General features: G+C 44.3%; 1 protein-coding gene across 4 annotated transcripts; it reads left to right on the plus strand.

Moving 5' to 3' along the window:
* Positions 1–756: 756 nt before the first annotated feature.
* Positions 757–18,730, plus strand: LOC144694693 (cytochrome P450 26C1-like). Of its 4 annotated transcripts, XM_078565279.1 has the most exons (8): positions 757–960; positions 2,152–2,376; positions 2,795–3,070; positions 3,846–4,001; positions 12,932–13,073; positions 13,332–13,339; positions 13,427–13,576; positions 18,082–18,730. In XM_078565279.1, exons 1-8 carry the CDS (start codon positions 757–759, stop codon positions 18,448–18,450), a joined length of 1,530 nt encoding a protein of 509 aa, XP_078421405.1. In that variant the 3' UTR covers positions 18,451–18,730. The 4 variants fall into 4 exon arrangements, with proteins under 4 accessions (XP_078421405.1, XP_078421402.1, XP_078421404.1 ...); XM_078565276.1 differs by lacking the exon at positions 13,332–13,339 and having other exon boundaries at positions 12,932–13,121; positions 13,437–13,576; XM_078565278.1 differs by lacking the exon at positions 13,332–13,339 and having other exon boundaries at positions 12,932–13,072; positions 13,436–13,576.
* The last annotated feature ends 4,040 nt before the right edge of the window (positions 18,731–22,770 follow it).

Here is a 22,770-nt window from a genome sequence, read left to right on the forward strand (position 1 = left end):
GGCCGAACCAATGAAACTGAGTTGAAATTGCCTGGAAATGGAGGGAGAATTGTCAGATTATTGAGGAGGTCAAGGAATATGTGTGATTCGCCACATTTCAATGATACGTTTCAATCTAAAGGGAATTATATCTGTAAATGCTGTAGGGTAGAAAACAAACGGACTCGCACATTACACAGGCTGACAATCCGGCCCGGAGAACGCCGAGTGGAATGTGAAAATCTCGATAACTAAAGTGGGATTACAGCGGACATGCATGATTTTCCTGTTTGTAACATCAATTTATGTTCCAGTATTTCTCTTTCACCGAATTGTCCATGATCACGGTGAAATGTCATTCAATTATTGTTTGAACAACCCAGAGCAACGAATGCAGAGACATTTAAAGCAACTCAAATGGGTTTTTACCTTTTCAATTTACTGAATGAATGTTGATAAATAATTACTTTAAGCCCCCCCACGATTGCAACTGATACTTTTACTCAGAGGGTTTGAGTTGTTTCTGTTTTTTTTTAAATTAAAGAAATGAATCTTTTGTGTGTAGGACCCGAGCGGAGGTTCGCCCGAACAATCCAACTGCGATTTGGGGGCATTTCGTTGCATGTTAGGTATTGCCTTGATATTGGGGGAAGAGGACCGCTTTAGAGAAAAACTCTTATCGAGACCAAGTTCCCCGCGGAGATAAGAGGCACAGAATTCCCCACTGTGTGACCATAAAGCGCTCGGCTCTGTCCACCCAGCGCTCGGCTGCTGGCCATGTTCCTGCTCGGGGTTTACTACCTGTCGGCTCTGGCTACTGCTCTCACCTCGCTCCTGTCGGTGCTGCTCCTGCTCGCCGTATCCCGACAACTGTGGACTCTCGGCTGGAATGTGACCAGAGACAGGGGCAACAAGCTACCGCTTCCCAAGGGCTCCATGGGCTGGCCACTACTCGGAGAGACGCTGCACTGGATGGTCCAGGTAACGGGGGAAGGAGAGAACAGTCAACAGTGTAATGCTGCAAGTTAAACATTTTAGGTCGGGAGACAACTCTAGTGGACGATTTCTTCTATTCTGGGTCTGAATTGGTGAACTGTATTCTATTTTCTTACTGGCGAAATGAAATAATTGGCGTGAGGTCTTTCCTAGCGCGTTGTATCCATCCTGATAAAACAGGAGGCGCCCCACCAAGGCAGTTAGTTGATTTATTGGCTCTTTGATTTATACCTTCCTCCGACAGGTGGGGAATCCACTCGGCTGCTCTCGGATAAAGTGGGGAGCACGGATGTGCCTTAAGCTCGTGGCCAGGCTGTCTCTGCAGGAGTTAGAGTCACAATCTGGGCATTTCAGTGTTACATAAAGCACGCGGTAGGAACCCTATTTCCAGGGTTACAATGCCTAACACTGAATGAGGCTCAAGTAAGGAAAATGTCCCCATAAATGGGCTAAAGATCCGGACTGCGTGTTATCAGATTACAACCACGTGTTTTATAGTCGAGGGAAATTGCTGGTTGCAGAGTATTCACACAATGCTTAATTAGACACAAACAGGTTAGGAAAGGCGTGGGGAGCAGTAACTAGTACTGTTACAGTTACTAGTACTAGTAACTAGTACTATAACACTATCCACACGAGGAACTCCCCGTAATCCGGCTCTGAAGAAGTCGAGGACTCGAAACGCTAACTCCGGTTCTCCCTCCACAGATGCTGCCAGACCTGCTGAGTTTTTCCAGCATTTTCTGTTTTTTACCCCCATAACCCCGGTTTGTTTTAATGTTATGGCTCTGACTGGACAGCACAGTCCCGCCGGGTCGGTGAGGACACTTTCGGGTTGATCATGTAAAGGAAGTACACCTCCCATTAGCCACAAAGTCCAGCACCGACCCGTGCCCTGATGTCCCCGCGGAGGTGGCTTCGCTTTTTTTGAGACACTTTTTTTTTTAATCAAACCGGGGCTGGATAATGTCAGGCCTATTATCCGCCAGGTATGGGGGCGGGTGGGGTTTGAAATCGCACTGTGCTCAATCCCTCCCAACACCCGGGGTTTCCAGAACCACCGCTTTCCCCTCGGGTGTTTTGACATGACACGAGGAGTAGTTTCCGTCTCCATCCTGTCTCTCTCAGGCTGGACACAGAGTTAGCCCTCAATGCAGTCTCTGTTTCTTTCGCCAGGGTTCTCATTTCCACGCTTCGAGGAGAGAGAAATATGGAAACGTCTTCAAAACGCACCTGTTGGGCAGGCCAGTGATCCGAGTGACAGGTGCCGAGAATATTCGGAAGATCTTGCTGGGAGAGCACAGCCTGGTGAGCGCCCAGTGGCCTCACAGCACCAGGATACTCCTGGGCTTCAACACATTGGCTAACTCGATCGGGGATCTGCACCGACAGAGAAGGAAGGTAAGGACAGAGCCACTCACTACTTCCTTGAGGAAGGGAATGAGGAATTTCTATCGATATCACCAGATTGCAATGAGTTTATGCGTAGGATTATAGGGCAATACGTGGTTATAGGGCGATACATGGTTTTAGGGTGATACGTGGTTATACATAGTTATAGGATTATATATAGTTATAGGGTTATAAATTCAGATACTGGAGCGTCGGCTAACAGAATCGAAGTAAATATTGGGTCCATTAAACATGCTGGTCCCGTTAGTGGCGCTGCGCTTCTTGTATTTGGGAACATAAAGATCTTTAAGCATTTTAACATGTCAGAGTTGAGCAGGATTCCCTGACAGGAAAAGTCAGTGTGTGTGGTTAAAGAGAAGGGACGAGCGCTTTTCCCTGCCCTCACACTCTCCAATTGTCTTTACAGATGCTGGCCCGGGTGTTCAGCCACGCCGCCCTGGACACCTACATCCCTGGCATCCAGCAGCTGGTCCGCAGCCGGGTGCGGGGATGGTGCCGGGAGCCCGCTCCAGTCGCCGTATACCCCGCTACCAAAGCGCTGACTTTCTGCATCGCCATTCGGATCCTGCTCGGTCTCCGGGCGGCGGATCAGCAGCTCGACCGACTGTCCAGCACCTTCGAGGAGCTGATGGAAAATATCTTCTCGCTGCCTGTGGACCTCCCGTTCAGCGGCTTGCGGAAGGTAAGCACGGAGCCCGGACCGATACCCTGCCCCTCCTGCCCGGTGCAGTCTCTTCAGGCGCCTACCCCTGTCCCTCGCTCAAAATGAAATGGGTTCAGACTTTCCTCTCGTGTGCCGTCCTGTCCCTTCTGTAAGTACCTCAACCATACACATGTAGCAGGAGATGGACAGTTGTACTGTGCAGTTCTGTGTGTTTCAGATTATCAGTATGTAACCTGACACAGTTAAACCCTCTCTCACTCTCTCGAGGATTTATTATTCATTCCACCTCCAGCACAGTTAGCTGAAGCCTGGGCCCATCAGACCTCTGTTTACCATTTGCCGCCAGAGTTAATGTTCCACATTGGCTGCCCCAGTTCATAAGCAAACAGTGTTTAGAATTCATAATATATGCCAGTATTTTCTCTCCTGTTTTGTATTGTACGAAGTTTCAAAACCTTCTAAACTCGAACTTCTAATGTAAGTTTCTCCAGAAGCGTTAGATTTCTGTAGAATTGAGTGCACGCAGTTATATATTAAATGATGGTGGCTTTTCGGACAAAAACCATTTCACTCAAGTGTTGTACAGAATCCTCATTCAAAAGAGAAGGTATCAGATTCAACCCAGAGTTATCTAATGGTGAATGAAGCCTCTTTTTAATTCCGAGACTGAACACCGTATTGAATCCAGTTATCAAACAGCACGATCGCTATTCCTTTAAATGTAAAGTGAACTCAGGCTGAGACAATTTTAAATGCAGAATAATTGTGTATTTTTTAAATAAAAAAAAAACAGGGCATCAAAGCACGTAACGTACTGCACGAGTACCTGGAAAAAGCGATCACAGAAAAACTACAGAGCGCCGGCCGGGGAGCATACCCTGATGCATTAGATGTTATGTTGAACAGTGCGAGAGAGAACGGCAAGGAGCCAAACCTCCAGGAGTTGAAGGTGAGGGGAACCCGACGCTTGATAATGCATTTATTCTTTTAATCTTCCATCCTCTTTCCGATCTTTTCTATTTTCACAATTAACATTTCTATTGTCGTTAATTTTCCCTTGCCCCAAAATGAATGAAACTAGAAACCTTTGCCCAAACATCTGAGCATCTGAACCATCGATACGTTCTGGCAATAATGGTAAAACTGCGCTCCAGAAGGCAGAACCACTCCTGTGCATATGTGTGTTGTGAGTCATCACTCAGCCCCTCGGTCTAATAGCCTGAAGTATCTTCAAACCGGGAAGGGGGTTGGATACAGACTGTGACTGTGCCTTTCCAGACCACCAGCTACACCCTTGGTTCCAGCTGTGAACTGGAACCCATCTGCCCAAGAGAGAACTCTGCTCGTTAGTGCCTTAGGCATGTTCCCTTTTTTTTAAATCATACTGGAAAGTTAGTGCAGATGATAAGGTGCAAATAATATTTAGATGAAACAAGAGCAAAATACTGAAGATGCTGGGAATTTGAAATCAAAACAGAAAATGCTGGAAATACTCAGCGGGTCAGGCTGCATCTGTAATGAAAGGTCATCGACCTGAAATTTTAGCCCGTTTTCTCTCTTCACAGATACGGCCTGAATTGCTGAGCCTTTCAGGCATTTACTGAATGAATTCTCCTAAATGTAACGTCGTTTACAGTGGACTGCAAGGGGATGAGATTGCCCCTGCCCCGTGCTGCATTCCTCTGTAATCAGGTTGATCCTTGATTCCGGATTCATACAGTACCTTTGGTACTGGTGCAAAGTGGGAACTAGTGAAAATGCAATGTGTGTTTCAAGCTCATCAGTGAATATGGTTTCGTTGGAACTTATTCAGATTGAACATTATGATTTTCCCAAAAGCTGAAGTAAAAATGGAGAGAGGAATGCAGATTCGCTTTGTAATCAGTCATTAATATATATTTCTTCTGAATAGAAAAATAATATATGATCGGAAGAAGATAATTCCTGTTCACCCAATGTGTTTTGGTAGTTTAAAAGAAACTAGTTGCACAGATCATGATAGATTAAGAGATGCCTAGGAATCCATTATAGAGATGTAACCAAATCTAAGGGCTTACATGGCAGATTGCAAATGAGAAATTCCAAAAATTTCTTGAACATTGTTTCAACTAGCTGCTTTTTTTGATACCAAGACTTAAGGTAACATATTTATTTTCTAAATAAGACTTCTCATAGTGTGGAAATTGCCAAAACGAAAATGATATTTTAAATTGTCTCTGTGACAACAAGCTGTACCTGATCTGTCCTGGAAGAAGTTCCCTTTATCCTACCCCATTTTCAACTCCATTTTAATTTGATTGGAGAGACCAGATTTAAAGGAAATTCCACTAAAACTATTTGCAAGTAAGGAGACATGCCACTAACAATCAGAAGTACCTCACTCAGTGATCCTTGGCACCTAATCAACATTATGGCTGCTGATACTCATGATTGTTGGAGATGTTTCTTGGCGTTAGTTCAGAGAGGGATTTGAATAAACTGACAAACAATTTATTTTCCTACTATACAATTATTTTGACTTCACTGAATCCAAGGAAGCATTTACACAGCAAATTTAGTGTCGGTGTGAAGGGATTTCCATGTCCCTTTGATGTTAAATTTAGTGTTGATCTGGACTATGGCCTGAGTGAATTGAGGTGAAGCTCCCTGGTGGGACAATCTCATACTGCTGAGTTGAACAATGCTTGAAGATCCAGTGCATTGCCAACCCTGGCTTGCAAGATACTCAGACAAGACCATGGCTCTTTTTAAACACATCTGACCTTGTTTTAAAAGCCCAAGGACTCACCATGCTTAAAACATATCAATTTTTAGTTATTGAAAGAGATCTGTGCATGTCCGTATTCTTGAAGTGCAGAACTAATACTTGGGAAGAATGATAGTTTCAGACAGGCAGGAGCCTGTAAATATGTTCTGCCTTGGAGTGCAGTTATACTACTACTTCTGCATCAGCCCTAAGCAGACTCCTCATTGGAGTACTATGAGGTGTCGTCAGGGAGGCTGTCACATCCCTTTCTTTTGACTTCACACAGAGCGTAACTCCAGAACCTTGAGAAATTGGATTCACAAAGTGTTTGAGGACCCCTGGGACGTGCCAGGCTTTATAATTTAAGCCGTTTTTATTTTTGTAATTCTTTGATAAAGTGGACCTTCCTTCTGCAAACTTAGAAAACTCTCTATGTTGTAAACATGCATACAGAGAACTCTTTCCTGGCTGTCGCAATTGAATTCAAAGCCAGTGACTGCGAACAAGTTACTGTTTGGCACAAATAAACTCTGTAGCTACCAAATGTTAGATGTTAATAGTATTAAGTTAAGTATTTTCCTTAAGTCAACATCAAGAACAATAGCAGAATCCAAAAATACAGACTCTCTACATAGGTAAAGGTTGGTTCTCTGTGTCTCTACTGCTCTTTAATCTGGTTGTTCAAGTCTCCTGCAGTGGAAATATAACTTGACCCTGATGGAATGATTGTGCTCTATTGGCTCTATTTTACTACACCATTGTTCACCCTGCCTAAGGTGGTACAATGATAATGACACATTCTCTAGACATAGAATTCATTTTAATGCAATCAATGATAGGTGAATGAAATGGTGTTTATTCTGGTTTCCCCGTTCACCAGTTCATGCAAGGAACCTGCCTATTTGAAGATTTCAAAATTCTTTCTTTTTTTGCAATTGGCTCAAACCACAGCTAATTTTCACTATCAAAATGGATTTCATTGGCTGAGGCCAATTGTGTGGCAAAAATGAGCATTTTCCTTGGTTATCCTGTCGTTCCAATGCTCTTAATGCTGGCCCAACTGGCCTCTTTTGAGATGACTGCTGAACACAGCACAAATTTGTTTGGGATTTATGAAAACCTCACATCAAGGCTGCTCCACATTACTTACAAAGGAAATATTAATTTACCAAGTTCAGATTATGGGAAGTAGTAATTTCATATCTCAATCAACTGTGAAAGCAGTGGCTACACTTACATGAGAACCTACATGCATTAAAAAATATATATTCCTGGGATGAGGCCTGGTGGCAAGGATGACATTTATTGTCCTTTTTTAATTACCCTGAGAAAATGGTGGTGGTCTCTCTTCTTGAATCCCTGTGTGGTTTCCAGTTTTAATACACCTGAGGTGCTTGCCACTTTAGAGGGCAGTTAAGTGTTAAGGGTGGAATTGGAGTCACACATAGGCCAGACCAGGTAAGGATGGCAGGTTTCCTTCCCTAATGGGCATCAGTGAACCAGTTTTTACAACAATTGGACAGCTTCATAGATCAACTTTTTATTCCCTCTGACATTCTCTGAGGAAATAGTCAAAAGGCATCTGCTAAGCTAAATATATTTTACAGGTTTCTTCAGCTGTTATTTTATTAAAATGACAGTATTGTACTCCTACTCTCTCGCAGACACACACATTCAAAATAACTAATGGATGTCTCCATTTAGGATAAAGTAGACATTGGGTCAGTAAATTGAAATAGACTTATAATTTTGAAAAGAGCATCTCCAAGGAGAAGGAATGGAAGAAGTTGTGGGGTTGGTTCCAACAGACAAACTCCTCATTGTTAATTAGCTAATGGCCAAGTTGCTATCAATTTTACATCTTTGCCTTGACTGTATTTATTCCACACATCTTTTCTAGTGCCTGATGATTTGAGAGGAGTCTCTGATCCATACCTTGTGATCCTGTGCACTCAAGTTAGATCAATGATTTATTACCAGTGGCCAAGAGGGTTAGCCTAATTTAACATGGCTGTGTTATAGGATTTCCACTATCCAACTTGGGCAGCCCAAATAACTTGACATTTGGTACTGAACACAACAAAGTAATGGACACTGGTGTCTTGGAGAACTTGAGGTCCACCTCTAATTAAACTAGAGATCAGAAGAAAAGTATTTTCCCTCAGACCCAAAGTGTGTTTCCATCTAAAGAATTGCAGTTGTGTCACTGCCTTCAAAAAGGATTTGGATAAATATCTGACTGAGAATAGGACTGGAGTTTATAGGGATACAGAGTAAGATGATAAACCATTTAATGGTATTGTTTCCAGGCAAAGGAAAAAAAGGGAGTGTTGCATATGGAAGGCAGCAGGATAGGGTGGAATAGTTCATTTCTATTCAAATTAATAGTCTAGGGATTTATTTTAGTAAATTTAGGGTTCATAGAGATTAAATGGATGGAGTAAACAGCATGATAGATTAGATTGTATGTGGTCTTTGTAATGTATGACCTTAATGGGTTGAATAGCATTTTGTTGTCCTATGCTTTCCTGTGTTTATAAGTACTGCCTCTGGTGCAGCTTAATTAAACTGAAGCAGATCGAGTACTTAAACCATAGAAATTGAGAGTGATTGGTTAAATAATTTCAGAAAAATCAGATCTAATCTTAAAGATAATGGCAGGATTTTTGATCTAATTAATATCACATTGACCTTGAAATATGTCAAGCTACCGACATGTCATTACATTTCAGTTTTCCTCTAAAAGAAAACCTGAATATTGGTAAACCTAATTTTTCTCCTTATTCTGCTCCTCTTCTAATTTATTTAATCTCTTTTGTGTTTTTTTTTGACTATCAATGCTGCTTATTAATTTTCAATGTTATACTTTGGATTGCACGGAGATTGTATTTCACTATAATTTGGGGCTTCTTTTTGATAAAGATGTTATGTTTTGCTTTCCCACTGCTGGGTAAGGTAGTGATTCATGGAGTCATATAGAACAGAGAGGTCCCAGGATCAACCTCCAATTTGTGTAGAGTTTGCAGATCACAGCAGAGATAGTGGAGTTTTAAAACTGGCCTTAATATTTTGGTTAGAGAGATGAAAGCTAAGCAGAGGTCCTAATCTTTCTTTAGCTATCAAATGACTGCTGGAAATGTTTTGTGTAGTCATTGGTGAAAATAGGAATAGGCTTAGATGCTGTGTCCATCCCTGTTGAGTAGCCTGTTGTAGCTGACCACCTAAGCTCAAACAAGACACTTGGAGAGGTTATCAGAAGTTGATTGATCCCCATAGATTGTACAGCAGGAAAGAATCTTCAAGCAAGGAGAGGAGATAACTGATGGGGGAAAATGAGGAATAGAGAATATTGGGAGAATAGGACAATGGTGGGAGAATAGGGAAGCATTTCAGGTTTGTGACACCTAGGTTTCTCTCTTCTGCTGTTACACTTTCCCTTCTTGTCAATAAAATCTCCTTACAATATAAACAGTGGGGTTCTTGTGGTGGAGTGGCTAGCGCCCTGCATCTGAATCAGAAGCTCCGGGTTCGAGTCCCATCCCAGAACTTGATGGCCAAGGAAGGTGCATTCGTAACATGGCCAAACAGGTTGATTATCCACCTGCAAGTCCTTCCAACACCTGTCAATGGCTGGTGGCAGGAGAAAGAGAGGTTCTTGGTCAGCCATGCGATAGAATGAAAGTTGGAGCCTCTACCATCACTATCCATGGTTCCAAACTACAACATGCATGTAAAAGTGCATGTTACCTCAGCAACTCGAACTCAGAGTGATCTGTAACACACCACCACCCCAATATAAAAGGGTTGGCTCTTAAAAGATCCAATACCACTATTTGAAGAAGAGTGGAGGAGTTAATTTATCCCTCAACCAAGACCGTAAAAGCCACAGTTTAGCTGGTCACTTTTCTCATGAATATTTGTGTGACCTTGCTATGTGCAAATTGACTGCCACCTTTCCCTACATTACAATAGTGGCTATTCTTCAAAAGATTGGCTGGGAAGCACTTTGGAACATTCTCAGGTTGTGAAAAGTGCTGTATAAGTGTAAATTTGTTCCTTTCTTCTTTCACTTTTGAATGAAGCTGGGGTTTTAGGATTAATTTTGAGGGCCTCAGCAAAGTGAGGACAGATACCTGCCCCATTTGAAATTCAAGGGTTTTTAAAAAAAAAACTGATGCTTTATTGTGCACCTGCCAGGTCACTCTCCACATTGTCGACAACTTTCCAATAGACTACCACCCAGGCCAACCATGATGTCAAGTGACTATTATAAGACAGTAGTAACTCAATTCTATTTGCATATATATAAAATATGTGCATGTTCTGCAATAGCAAATGTAAATGTTTTCCATTATATGGAATGTGGATTCTTTCTCCTATTTTGTCACCAATTGGCTTCTGTCCCCTCAGATTCTGACAGCATTGGTGCCTTGAGAACTATGACTACATGGGCACCCCTCACCTGAGTGAATGTATTCACATGACCCATGATAGTGAACATTGGCAAGCTATGCAACATAGAGGGCACCACAGTCTTGTTTTCATTCAAATTCTATACAAAGTTCCTATAGGGGTAGCTGGATAGAAATCAGGAGTTGGAGCCATTGCTGCTTTCCTCCCCTCCCGTAAACTAGCAGACCTGAAGCCAGTTTAAGCATTTTATTGCCATCTCAACTGAGATGAGCCTAAGCACAGACTAGAGTGACTCAGCTAAAATCACTGAAACTGGACGTGTAACCTCTTCAGGACATCAGATTGAATATGTAAATTAAACTTTTAATCTGTTTAGAATTTTATCATCTGGGGTTGGTTCAGCAACAGCACAATCATTTATTTTTATGGCATATCAAATATAGTCACCATTACTTTAGCCAAGCATCAGTTTAGGTGTGGTTTGAGTACAAGTGGTACACAACAGATCAGTTAGCTGGCAGTTGGAAATAGCAGAATTATATTAAATGATTTCCAACATATTGTCCCTGATGAATAATGTACATTGATATTTTTTAAAAGTACAATTTAATTCAATCATAACAAAGGTTTTGTAATGAGACAAAAGCAGGATAAATTAATGTCAGTCCTTTCCACTGCTCTTTAGCAACCAGTGAAGTAGACATGTACAAGGCTATCTGTAATTGCATGTTTATTGAAATTCAGAACCAATAACAGCAACATTTTTTATTTGATTGAATTATCATGGTGCCTTACACTCTGGTGTGAATCATCTATGTACATCTGTGCTAATATTAAGATTTAACTATAAATAGATTGAAATTTTGTGTTGAATAAATGCTTAATGCTTTTGTATGACTCTTTCATTCCCTTGTTGTGTCAGCTATGGCTCATTTGGGCAGTACTCTTGCCTCTGAATCAGTAGGTTATGGGTTCAAGTCACACTCCAGGACTTGAGCACAACAATTCAGGCTGACAGGCCAGTGCCATACTGAGGGTTGGCAGTGTCATCTTTCAGATGAGATGCTAAACTGAGATCCCACATGCACTGTGAGGTTGATGTAGAAAATCTTCTGGCATTATCTCAAAGAAGAGCAGGAGAGTTATCCCTGGCCAATATTTATCCCTAAAATCAACATCAAAAAACAAATAATCTGATCATTATCTCATTGTTGTTTGTGGGGTTTGCTCTGTGCCAGTTGACTCATGTTTCCTACATGGAAATAACAGTGACTACTCTTCCAAAGTACTTCATTGATTGTAAAGTACTTTGGGATGTGATTTCAAGACAATTCTCTGCAACCTCCTGAGAAGAGGAAGGAAAGCTCGTGGGATATGAGGAACCTGAAAGATCCCATCACACTTCATGACACCTTCATAAAATCTGCATATGAAAAAGTAAATTAATCTTTAATTAGCTTGCTGTGGAAAAGGAATCCATGAGGATAGGAGGCAAAGGAGCTAACTTTTTAAATAAATTGGAAACCAAGAATGGAGGCCAAGGGTGACGATAAATCAGGAAATAGTGATTCAGTGAGATGACACCAACATTTTGGTTTAAAAGCCGGAAAGTTGTTTCAGGAAGATGAGACTGAAGGAAGGCTGGAGCTCTATGGTTTTGAGGTCTGGGAAAGAATGAGTTCTGGTTGGAGATGGCCATGAATCCTGATTTGGATGTGGAGAGGAGGAAGAGGATTGGAAACTTAGCAGAGCCCTTCAGAGAAACACTGGTCATAGTAGGGCTAAGAAAACAGATATGAAAGATTACAGAGTGGATCTAGGGGTTAGTGCATCAATTATGTTATACATTAGTGATGGAGGGTGGTGTTATACTGTACTGATCTACAGAACAAGAAAGTATATGTATACAGGATGCCCCAAAGCACTTTACAACCAATCAAGTATTTTTGAACTGTAGTTGCCATTGTAATGCAGGAACTGCAGCAGCCAATTTATGCACAGTAAGATCCCAAAAACAGCAATGTGATAATGACCAGATAAACAATTTCAGTAATGTTGGTTGGGGAATATTTGTTGGCCAAGACACAAGGAGAACTCTGCTATGGAAGCAAAAGAGCATTATCGACTTCACACACAGAATTGGCACCAACGGGCAATGGTTTTGGCAATGAAAACCAAGCGCACTTTCAGAATTTTATTTGAATTAAAAAAAATCTCGAGTGATCCACAGAATGGCCGTTCGACTGCTGATGATAACCCGAGCCGTTAGCTCTTCTCACTGGTTCGAGGTGGGTATTAGCGTGCCCTGTGTATAGCTGAACTCCACCTTTTTTCACTGGCTGGACAACTAATAGCTGAGAAGTTAACAAATAACCGTGTCAGTCTGGAGTTGTCGGCTCTGTTGGAATAAACTGATGATCTGGTGAACGGCCACTAACTAATATGGAGACATTTCAATATTTGAGATTAATATATTTAGATTATATAATATGTTTTGCAGGGTATTAAGTGAACCTGTTGCGTCTCCTTTTACTTTAGTTTGTATGTTCTTAAGACTTTGGCCACTTCACAAACGGAGGGGTGGAGGAATGTTTAAAGTTGAGCTGTGCACCAAACTCGTTCATTGTTTCTGGCTTTGATCAGGTTTCTGCGGTGAAATTAAACTCTTTCTACCTTCCAGCACTCTGCCATTTATCTCAACACCTCTCTTTCTATTCCAGGAAGCTGCGGTTGAATTGATCTTCGCCGCTTTCTCCACCACGGCCAGTGCCAGCACCTCTCTGGTCCTCCTGCTTCTCCAACACTCCCAGGCCCGAGAGAAAGTGAGACAGGAGCTGGAACAGCACAGTTTGATTCGCAATTGTCAATGCCACCATCCCATTACATCCCGGGATAACACCGCTCCCCACGAGGACAGCCACATTGAAAACAAGGCGACTCAGGACATCGAGGACGGTCAGCACCGAAGGGTAGCCCGAGACCAACAGACTTGGGCTGAACCGTGCCAGCCCTCTTTCACCCAAGAGAATTCAACCCGGGACAACGGCTGGCAGCAATCCACTACTGCCGTAGGTAAACTAGCCCGGGATGAAGAGTGCCAGCAAATCCGCAGCAGCCAAGGCGGCAGAGTCCAGGGTAAAGAGTACTTTGGGTCCCTGGTCACTGCAGACGGTGAGTTCCCGGGAGCCGCAGTGATACAGAGTGAGACGGCTCAGATGTCCCGGAATTGTGACTGCCAGCACATCCTGAGTCTGGACACACTCAGCCGCCTGCGTTATCTCGACTGTGTGGTCAAGGAGGTGCTGAGGTTACTGCCCCCAGTGTCTGGGGGCTACAGGACAGCGTTACAGACCTTTGAGCTGAACGTAAGTAGCACTTGACGCCGGGAAAGGAGGGCTTTAAACACGCCAGAAACAATAGAATCAGAACTGTTCAGCATAGTAGACCATTCGGCCCATTGCGTCTGTGCCGGGTTTTGTTTTTGGGCTCTCCAATTAGTCCCTTTCTCCATAACCCTGCAAATGTTGCCTTTTCCATATATATATATATATATATATATGCAATCCCCTTTGGAAATTTACTACCGAATCTGCTTCCATCACTTTTCGGCAGTGCATTGATATCATAAATATCGGCGAATTAACACCAAATCTCATCGTCCATTTGGTTCCTTTGCCAATTAAATTTAACTCTCCTTTTACAAGTATTCTTTTCTGCAAGTGATCCAGTATATGGCAGCACCAGCCGAATGTGCGCTCGGTATCATTCAGCTCCAATTACTGGGGCTGAATATTTTAAATTTCAGTAGAATGTAGCCTATTCCGTTCTTATTAAAATAAGTCTCCGCTTTCCCCAGCACCACCCCCTCATCCTCCAAGGAGCAGAGGCGGCTCCAGTTCATTTTGGACTTGGGGGACACAATTCAACAGAATCCGTGCACGGCTTGTAGAGCCGAATGAAGCTAAGAACACGTTTAAACAGGCCAGGCAGCTCGGGGTATCTTACCTTGAACCGCAAGCGTGGCCCTGCCAGTTAAGATACAGAAATCGTTTCCATTTTTAACAGTTTACATTAGTAAATATGGAAATAAATTGTCAGAGTATTATCTGCATCATGTAGAGAAAAAAACAGGGGTCCCGGTGGAAGTAATTCCCAATGATTTGTCCCCCGGGTTTTAATGAAAGCAAAATATCCCTTCACCTGTGGTTGGAGGCGGGGACATCGCCGTAAGTTTAATCAGAACATTATTGGCCATTTAAAGACACTCATAAATCCTCTCCATTTCCTAATGATTATCCAGGGAATGGGGGTGGGGCAACTGGATACCACTGAGTCAGGATGACTCACATGGTAATGCGGATTAAAATTGAGTTGATCCTCCCTTCATATTAGATTCCTAAATCTGACATTGAACCAGGTATGTTGGCTCACATCCTCCAGGGTGCTTAATGGAATTTGAACAAGTCCTTAAAACAACAACGAATGCTGGAAAAACTGAGTTCTGATGGGAGGTCATTGATCTGAAATCCCTGAATTCTGCTTCTCTCTCGCCACAGATACTATTCTGATCAGCTGAGATGTTCCAGCATTTACTGTTTTTAAGTCTAACTTCTTAATGGGATTGGGGCATGTGCTGGGGTCTGGGACTTGTTCCAGTCTAGTAACCTTGCAAGCTGAGCTAATGAATAAAGTGATTCTCGCTCATCAAGTAGGATAACTGAGCTTGTCCTTACCTTCACACTGTCCTGCACTGTCACAAGCCCCTTTTCTTGGCAAATTCCATTGGTTCCCCATGCCCCAACAAATTGACTTCATGATTCTTCCATATGTCTCCAACCCTTTCCCACTATGGCTCAGTGATTGCTTCCAACCATTGATTATTACATCGACGTCCTTAGCTTCTTGAGAATGGAATGTCACAATGATCAGTGCTGGGGCCTCAGCTATTTACAATCTATATTGTAAACTTAGATGAAGAGACAGAGTAATGTATCAAAGTTTGCTGATGATACCAAGTTATGTGGAAAAGTAAGCTGTGGGGAGGACACAGCAGGAATGCAAAGAGATATAGACCAGTTAAGCGACAAGATGGCAGATGGAGTATAAAGTAGGGAAGTGTGAAGTTATTTACTTTGGTCATAACAATGGAAAAGCAGAATACTTTTGGCAAGTATGAAACTTGTAAATGTCGATTTTTAGAGCGACTTGGGTGTACTTGTACAAGGAATGTGGAATGTTAGCATGCAGGTGCAGCAAGTAATTAGGAAGGCAAGTGGCATGTTGACTTTATTGCATGGGGATTGGAATACAAGAATAAAGAAGTGTTGCTGCAATTGTATAGGGTTTTGGTGAGACTACATGTGGAGTACTGTGTGTAGTTTTGGTCTCCACATTTAAGAAAAGATATACTTGCATTGAAGGCAGTAAAGTGAAAGTTCACTGAATTGGTCCCTGGGTTTTGGGGGTTGTCTTATGATGAGACGCTGAATAAATTGGGTTTATATTCTCTGGAGTTTAGAAGAATGAGGAGTGATCTCATTGAAACGTACAAAATTCTGAAGGAGCTTGATAGAGAGGATGCTGAGAGATTGTTTCTGCTGGTCAGGGAATCTAAAACATGGAGGCATGGTCTCAGGATAATGTGCTGCTCATTTAGGACTGAGATGAGAAATAACTTCACAGAATCACAGTGCAGAAGGGGCCCTTCAGCCCATCGAGTCTGCACTGACATGTGAGAAACACATGACCTACCTACCTAATCACATTTACCGGCACTTGGCCCATTGCCTTGAATGTTATGATGTGCCAAGTGCTCATCCAGGTACTTTTTAAAGGATGAGGCAACCCACCTCCACCACCCTCCCAGGCAGTACATTCCAGACCATCACCACCCTCTGGGTAAAAAAGTTTTTCCACACATCCCCCTAAACCTCCTGCCCCTCACCTTGAACTTATGCCCCCTTGTGACTGACCCTTCAACTAAGGGGAACAGCTGTTCCCTATCCACCCTGTCCATGCCCCTCATAATCCTGTACACCTCGATCAGGTCGCCCCTCAGTCTTCCCTGCTCCAACGAAAACAACCCAAGTCTATCCAACCTCTCTTCATAACTTAAATGTTTCATCCCAGGCAACATCCTGGTGAATCTCCTCTGCACCCCCTCCAGTGCAATCACATCCTATAAAGTGGCGACCAGAACTGCACACAGTACTCCAGCTGTGGCCTCACCAAGGTTCTATACAACTCCAACATGACCTCCCTACTTTTGTAATCTATGCCTCGATTGATAAAGGCAAGTGTCCCAAATGCCTTTTTCACCACCCCACTAACATGCCCCTCTGCCTTCAGAGATCTATGGGCACACGGTAAGGTCCCTTTGTTCCTCAGAACTTCCTAGTGTCATACCGTTCATTGAATCTTCCTTGTCAAATTACTTCTTCCAAAGTGTATCATCCTCACACTTTTCAGGGTTAAATTCCATCTGCCACTTAGCTGCCCATTTAACCATCCCGTCTATATCTTCCTGTAGCCCAAGACACTCAACCTCACTGTTAACCACCCGGCCAATCTTTGTGTCATCCGCAAACTTACTAATCCTACCCCCCCCCCCCCCCCACCCCCCCACCCGACATAGTCATCTGTCGTTTATATAAATGACAAATAATAGGGGACTGAGCACACTGGACACGGGCTTCCAGTCACTAAAGCATCCTTCTGTCATCACCCTCTGCCTCCTACAACTAAGCCAACTTTGAATCCACCTTATCAAATTACCCTGTATCCCATGTGCATTTGCCTTCTTTATAAGTCTCCCATGTGGGACCTTGTCAAAGGCTTTTCTGAAATCCATATAAACTACATCAACTGCACTACCCTCAGCTACACACTTGGTCACCTCCTCAAAAAATTCAATCAAATTTGTTAGGCATGACCTCCCTCTGACAAAGCCATGCTGACTATCCCTGATCAAACCTTGCCTCTCCAAGTGGAGATAGACACTCTCCTTCAGAACTTTCTCCAATAGTTTCCCTACCACTGACGTGCTACTCACTGGCCTGTAGTTCCCTGGCTTATCTCTACAACCCTTCTTAAATAGCGGAACCACATTAGCTGTTCTTCAGTCCTCTGGCACCTCCCCCGTGGCCAGAGAGGAATTCACTCAAAGGGTTGTGAATCTTTGGAATTCTCTGTCCCAGAGGGTTGTGGATTCTCCGTCATTGAATATATTTAAGGCTGGGATGGACAGATTTTTGATCCCTCGTGGAACTAAGGGATATGGGGAACGGGCGGGAAAACGGAGTTGAAGCCCAAGATCAACCATGATCATATTGAATGGTGGAGCAGACTGGACGCGCCATATGGTCCACTCCTGCTCCTTGTGTTCTTGTTATTTTATACTTGCTTGCTTCCCGCATCCTGCCAAAAGTGGACACTTTTCCAGCCTCTGCGGGCCTGTAGTTTGGAACTCATTCTTTAAATACCACAGCTTTTCCCGCCACCTTCCCGGCTTTTAAAAATGTCAATATACTTCCCTTGAACGGGTATTGTTGCCCTCCCCACTTTTCCCAAATCTTTCTCTCTTCTGCTGCGTTTCCTTTGTCCTGTGAATTATCTCTCTCCTAACAGGAACGCCACTGTCTGAAATGCAGGCGCTTACTGAATTCATCAATATAATGTGTTATTTTCAATAGCTATTAGTTAGCAGCTCGCTGGCAGGAGTTTTAATGAAACGTTTTTGCAAGTGAAGGAATAAGTCATTGTGTGTAACATTTAGCTGGATGTACATTTCATTTATATGTTTAAGTTATATTTATTACAATTTCAAGCGACAACCGCGAGCTGCAACTAAGCTGCTTTGTCTGATTGCCAGGGGTGTCAGATTCCCAAAGGCTGGAATATTATCTACAGCATTCGTGACACACAGGAGACGGCAGCCGTGTACCTGAACCCGGACACTTTCGATCCTGATCGATTTGGACCAGAGCGGGACGAGAGCAAAGCGGGGAGATTCAATTACTTACCTTTCGGAGGGGGTGTTCGGAGCTGCATCGGAAAAGAGCTGGCGCAAGTGATCCTCAAAACCCTGGCCATTGAACTCACCAGCGCAGCGCGCTGGGAGCTGGCCAGTGCCGCCTACCCTAAGATGCAGACTGTCCCGGTAGTGCACCCTGTCGATGGGCTGAAGGTTCGCTTTCATCGCGTGGGTGGAAAAGGGGATAGCGTGCCCATAAAAGAATGACCAATATAGATAGAACACGAAGTGCACCGCAGCCTGTGGGCGAATGTTGGCTGGTGACCATTTCCCGTGACTTCCAAAAAACATGGTCAATTCTATCCAGACTATTTTTCACGAAAGGTAAATGCCAATCATGTTGAGTGACACCACAGTTCGCTTTAAAAAAATAAACCCTTTATTGATTGCAATGGTGAATTTCTGACAGGTATTACCGAATATTGGCTGTTCCAATAATTCCTGAATAACATTTGAAAACTGGAATCCGCGTCTGAAACTCTTGCACAAAACACAGCACCGCGTCTATGTGTCCATCCGTTTTCGGAAGCTGCAGTTACGAGCTAATGACCGGTTTCGCAGTTTCCCAACGCTGGCTGAACAGTTTGAGAATGAATTCCTGGTCACTTTGACGTGCAGCGTTTCTGCTGGGTTTTTTATCCAGGAAAAGGGCGGTGTTTCAAACGCCGACTTGTGCCAGAATGCATTTTTCCCCCAGTTTTTTTCCGAATGTATGTCGGTTATTTCTTCAACCAGCTGAGGAGGAGTTAATGGATACTGTAATCAAAATGAAGCGTGGATAGCTTTTTGAATAGTGGGTGTCTCTCGGGTCGGATTGTAACAGCTCCACTTATTAGTGAAACGAAATTCTGTGAAGCCAAGGTTGAGATAAGTGAGGGGAAGAGGATGGGGGGGTGTGAGGATTAGGAATTGGGAGTGAGGTGAGGAGGATGGACTGGGAGAGTGAGGTGGGCAGGATGGGCTGGGGGAGTGAGGTGAGGAGGATGGACTGGGGGAGTGAGGTGGGCAGGATGGACTGGGGGAGTGAGGTGAGGAGGATGGACTGGGGGAGTGAGGTGGGCAGGATGGACTGGGGGAGTGAGGTGGGGAGGATGGACTGGGGGAGTGAGGTGGGGAGGATGGACTGGGGGAGTGAGGTGGGGAGGATGGGCTGGGGGAGTGAGGTGAGCAGGATGGACTGGGGGAGTGAGGTGAGGAGGATGGACTGGGGGAGTGAGGTGGGCAGGATGGACTGGGGGAGTGAGGTGGGCAGGATGGACTGGGGGAGTGAGGTGGGCAGGATGGACTGGGGGAGTGAGGTGGGCAGGATGGACTGTGTGAGGATGAGGAATGGGGAGTGAGCTGGGGAGGATGGGCTGGGGGGGGTTAGGAATGGGGAGTGAGGTTTGAGGATGGACTGTGTGAGGATGAGGAATGGGGAGTGAGGATTGAGGATGGACTGTGTGAGGATGAGGAATGGGGAGTGAGGTTTGAGGATGGACTGTGTGAGGATGAGGAATGGGGAGTGAGGTTTGAGGATGGACTGTGTGAGGATGAGGAATGGGGAGTGAGGTTTGAGGATGGACTGTGTGAGGATGAGGAATGGGGAGTGAGGTTTGAGGATGGACTGTGTGAGGATGAGGAATGGGGAGTGAGGTTTGAGGATGGACTGTGTGAGGATGAGGAATGGGGAGTGAGGTTTGAGGATGGACTGTGTGAGGATGAGGAATGGGGAGTGAGGTTTGAGGATGGACTGTGTGAGGATGAGGAATGGGGAGTGAGGTTTGAGGATGGACTGTGTGAGGATGAGGAATGGGGAGTGAGGTTTGAGGATGGACTGTGTGAGGATGAGGAATGGGGAGTGAGGTTTGAGGATGGACTGTGTGAGGATGAGGAATGGGGAGTGAGCTGGGGAGGATGGGTTATGAAGGCGGCGAGAGAAGCGAGGCAGGCGGGCCTGAATTACATCGAACACCAGCCGCAGCGTTGAACGGAATTCAGGTTTCAAACAGATATCGTCAACTTTGTCTTTTTTAGAACAACGGAAGGGTTGTTGTCTAGTATAGGCCGGTCTATATGTGCCCCACAAATTTAAACACCTCGAAACGTCCAGAGTTGGTCAAATGGCTTCACCGAGTTTCAGTTGGGAATCTGAGTTTTAGTTTTTTTAAATTTTTTACCGAAGTTGCTTGGCGTTCTACTTCACTATCTCATTCTTCATCTAACTTCGGGCAGAATATCATGTCCGTGGTTCCCAAACGATTAATATAATTCTCTATCGGACAGTAGCAGATGCAGACCTCCCTGTATTATGTATGATAAATAGTCCCGTGTAATTCGAGTCTTTTGACGTGTTTAGTAGCTTCTCCATTCTCGTATTGTGACAATGTGGTTGTCATTTTTCAAAAGCTGTCGGTGTGCGTTGTAATATTTCATGAAATAAACGTTAAGGAATAGAAACAGCTTTTTTAGAGCATTGCTTAAGGTCCTGCTGGGCCATAATATTGTACGTGTGTGTGTATGTGAATTCTTTAGTTTGGAAAGAGATTTTTTTATTTACTAAATGGAATGGTGTGAACTTTGATAGGAGACATTAAAACTGATCGTTAAGGTGAATGAAACGGATTGTCCCTTTTGTGCTGTTTTGTATCTGAAATTCTGCGGTTACACCCCATCCTTTATGTCATTGACTCGCCGCTGAACGGCAACAGCGTTTCTCCTGTGGTTGCAACTCTGAGAGGAAAAAAACAGATCGTTTGTTCATTCGCCCATTTTCTTCCTGTAAACAGCAGCCTTCAGTTACCTCGGTCAAGTGACAGGCCCTTCAACCGTCAACCAAACAGCTAGGCTCAATATCCCTGAGATCTAAAACAAAACAAAAACAGAATTACCTGGAAAAACTCAGCAGGTCTGGCAGCATCGGCGGAGAAGAAATCAGTCAACGTTTCGAGCCTCCATGGCCCTTCGGCAGAACTGCAGCATAGTTTCAACAAGGGAGAAATATAAATTGGTTTAAGGTGGGTGGGGGGCGGGGGTGAAGAGACACATTGAGGGTGTGGTGTGAGCAGATAATCAAAAGATGTCACAGACAAAAGGGTCAAAGAGGTGTTGAAGGTGGTGGTCTTTGTCTGAGAAAAGTGCTAATTAAGAATGGAATACAGGATATTCAAAGTACAGCTCTAGTGGGGGTGGGGTGGAAAGACTAAAGGTTTTAGTTTTAGATTTACAAATAATGGAAATAGGTGGGGAAAGAAGAATCTATATAAATTATTGCAAAAAAAGCGGGTGGGGTGGGAAGAAACGGGGTGGGGATGGGGGGAGGGGGAGTTTAAGATCTAAAGTTGTTGAATTCAATATTCAGCCCAGAGGGCTGTAAAGTGCCTAGTCGGAAGATGAGGTGCTGTTCCTCCAGTTTGCGTTGGGCTTCACTGGAACAATGCAGCAAGCCAAGGACAGACATGTGGACAAGAGAACAGGGTGGAGTGTTAAAATGGCAAGCGACAGGGAGGTTTGGGTCTTTCTTGCGGACAGACCGCAGGTGTTCCGCAAAACGGTCGCCCAGTTTGCGTTTGGTCTCTCCAATGTAGAGGAGACCGCATTGGGAGCAACGAATGCAGTAGACTAAGTTAGGGGAAATGCAAGTGAAATGCTGCTTCACTTGAAAGGAGTGTTTGGGCCCTTGGACGGTGAGGAGAGAGGAAGTGAAGGGGCAGGTGTTGCATCTTCTGCGTGGGCATGGGGAGGTGCCATAAGTGGGGGTTGAGGAGTAGGGGGTGATGGAGGAGTGGACCAGGGTGTCCCGGAGGGAACGATCCCTACGGAATGCCGTCAAGGGGGGTGAAGGGAAGATGTGTTTGGTGGTGGCATCATGCTGGAGTTGACGGAAATGGCGGAGGATGGTCCTTTGAATGCGGAGGCTGGTGGGGTGATAAGTGAGGACAAGGGGGACCCTATCATGTTTCTGGGAAGGAGGAGAAGGCGTGAGGGCGGATGCGCGGGAGATGGGCCGGACACGGTTGAGGGCCCTGTCAACGACCGTGGGTGGAAAACCTCGGTTAAGGAAGAAGGAGGACATGTCAGAGGAGCTGTTTTTGAAGGTAGCGTCATCAGAACAGATGCGACGGAGGCGATGCTGCAGTTCTGCCGAAGGGCCATGGAGGCTCGAAACGTTGACTGATTTCTTCTCCGCCGATGCTGCCAGACTTGCTGAGTTTTTCCAGGTAATTCTGTTTTTATTTTGTTTTGGATTTCCAGCATCCGCAGTAGCTTTTAGCTTTTTGTTTTTATCCCTGAGATCTAACCGCCCAAGACACAGCCGCCGCACAGAGACATCCCAATATCCCTACTGAAACCAACTCTTTCTTCAAAGTAAGAACACAGGCTTCAACCATGAGCTAATTCCTGCACTCTGAACCGATTCTTGCACTCAGCCATCCGTCTGACGCCAGTCTGAGAGGTTTTACTTCCATTCCGCTGAGAAGACACTTTACGAGGGAAGGGTGGTTATTTCCTGAGAACATTGGACCCAGGAAGGTGCCTCAGCCAAGC

This window comes from Cetorhinus maximus, chromosome 20, assembly GCF_964194155.1.
Source record: "Cetorhinus maximus chromosome 20, sCetMax3.hap1.1, whole genome shotgun sequence".
Classification (NCBI taxonomy): Eukaryota; Metazoa; Chordata; class Chondrichthyes; order Lamniformes; family Cetorhinidae; genus Cetorhinus; species Cetorhinus maximus.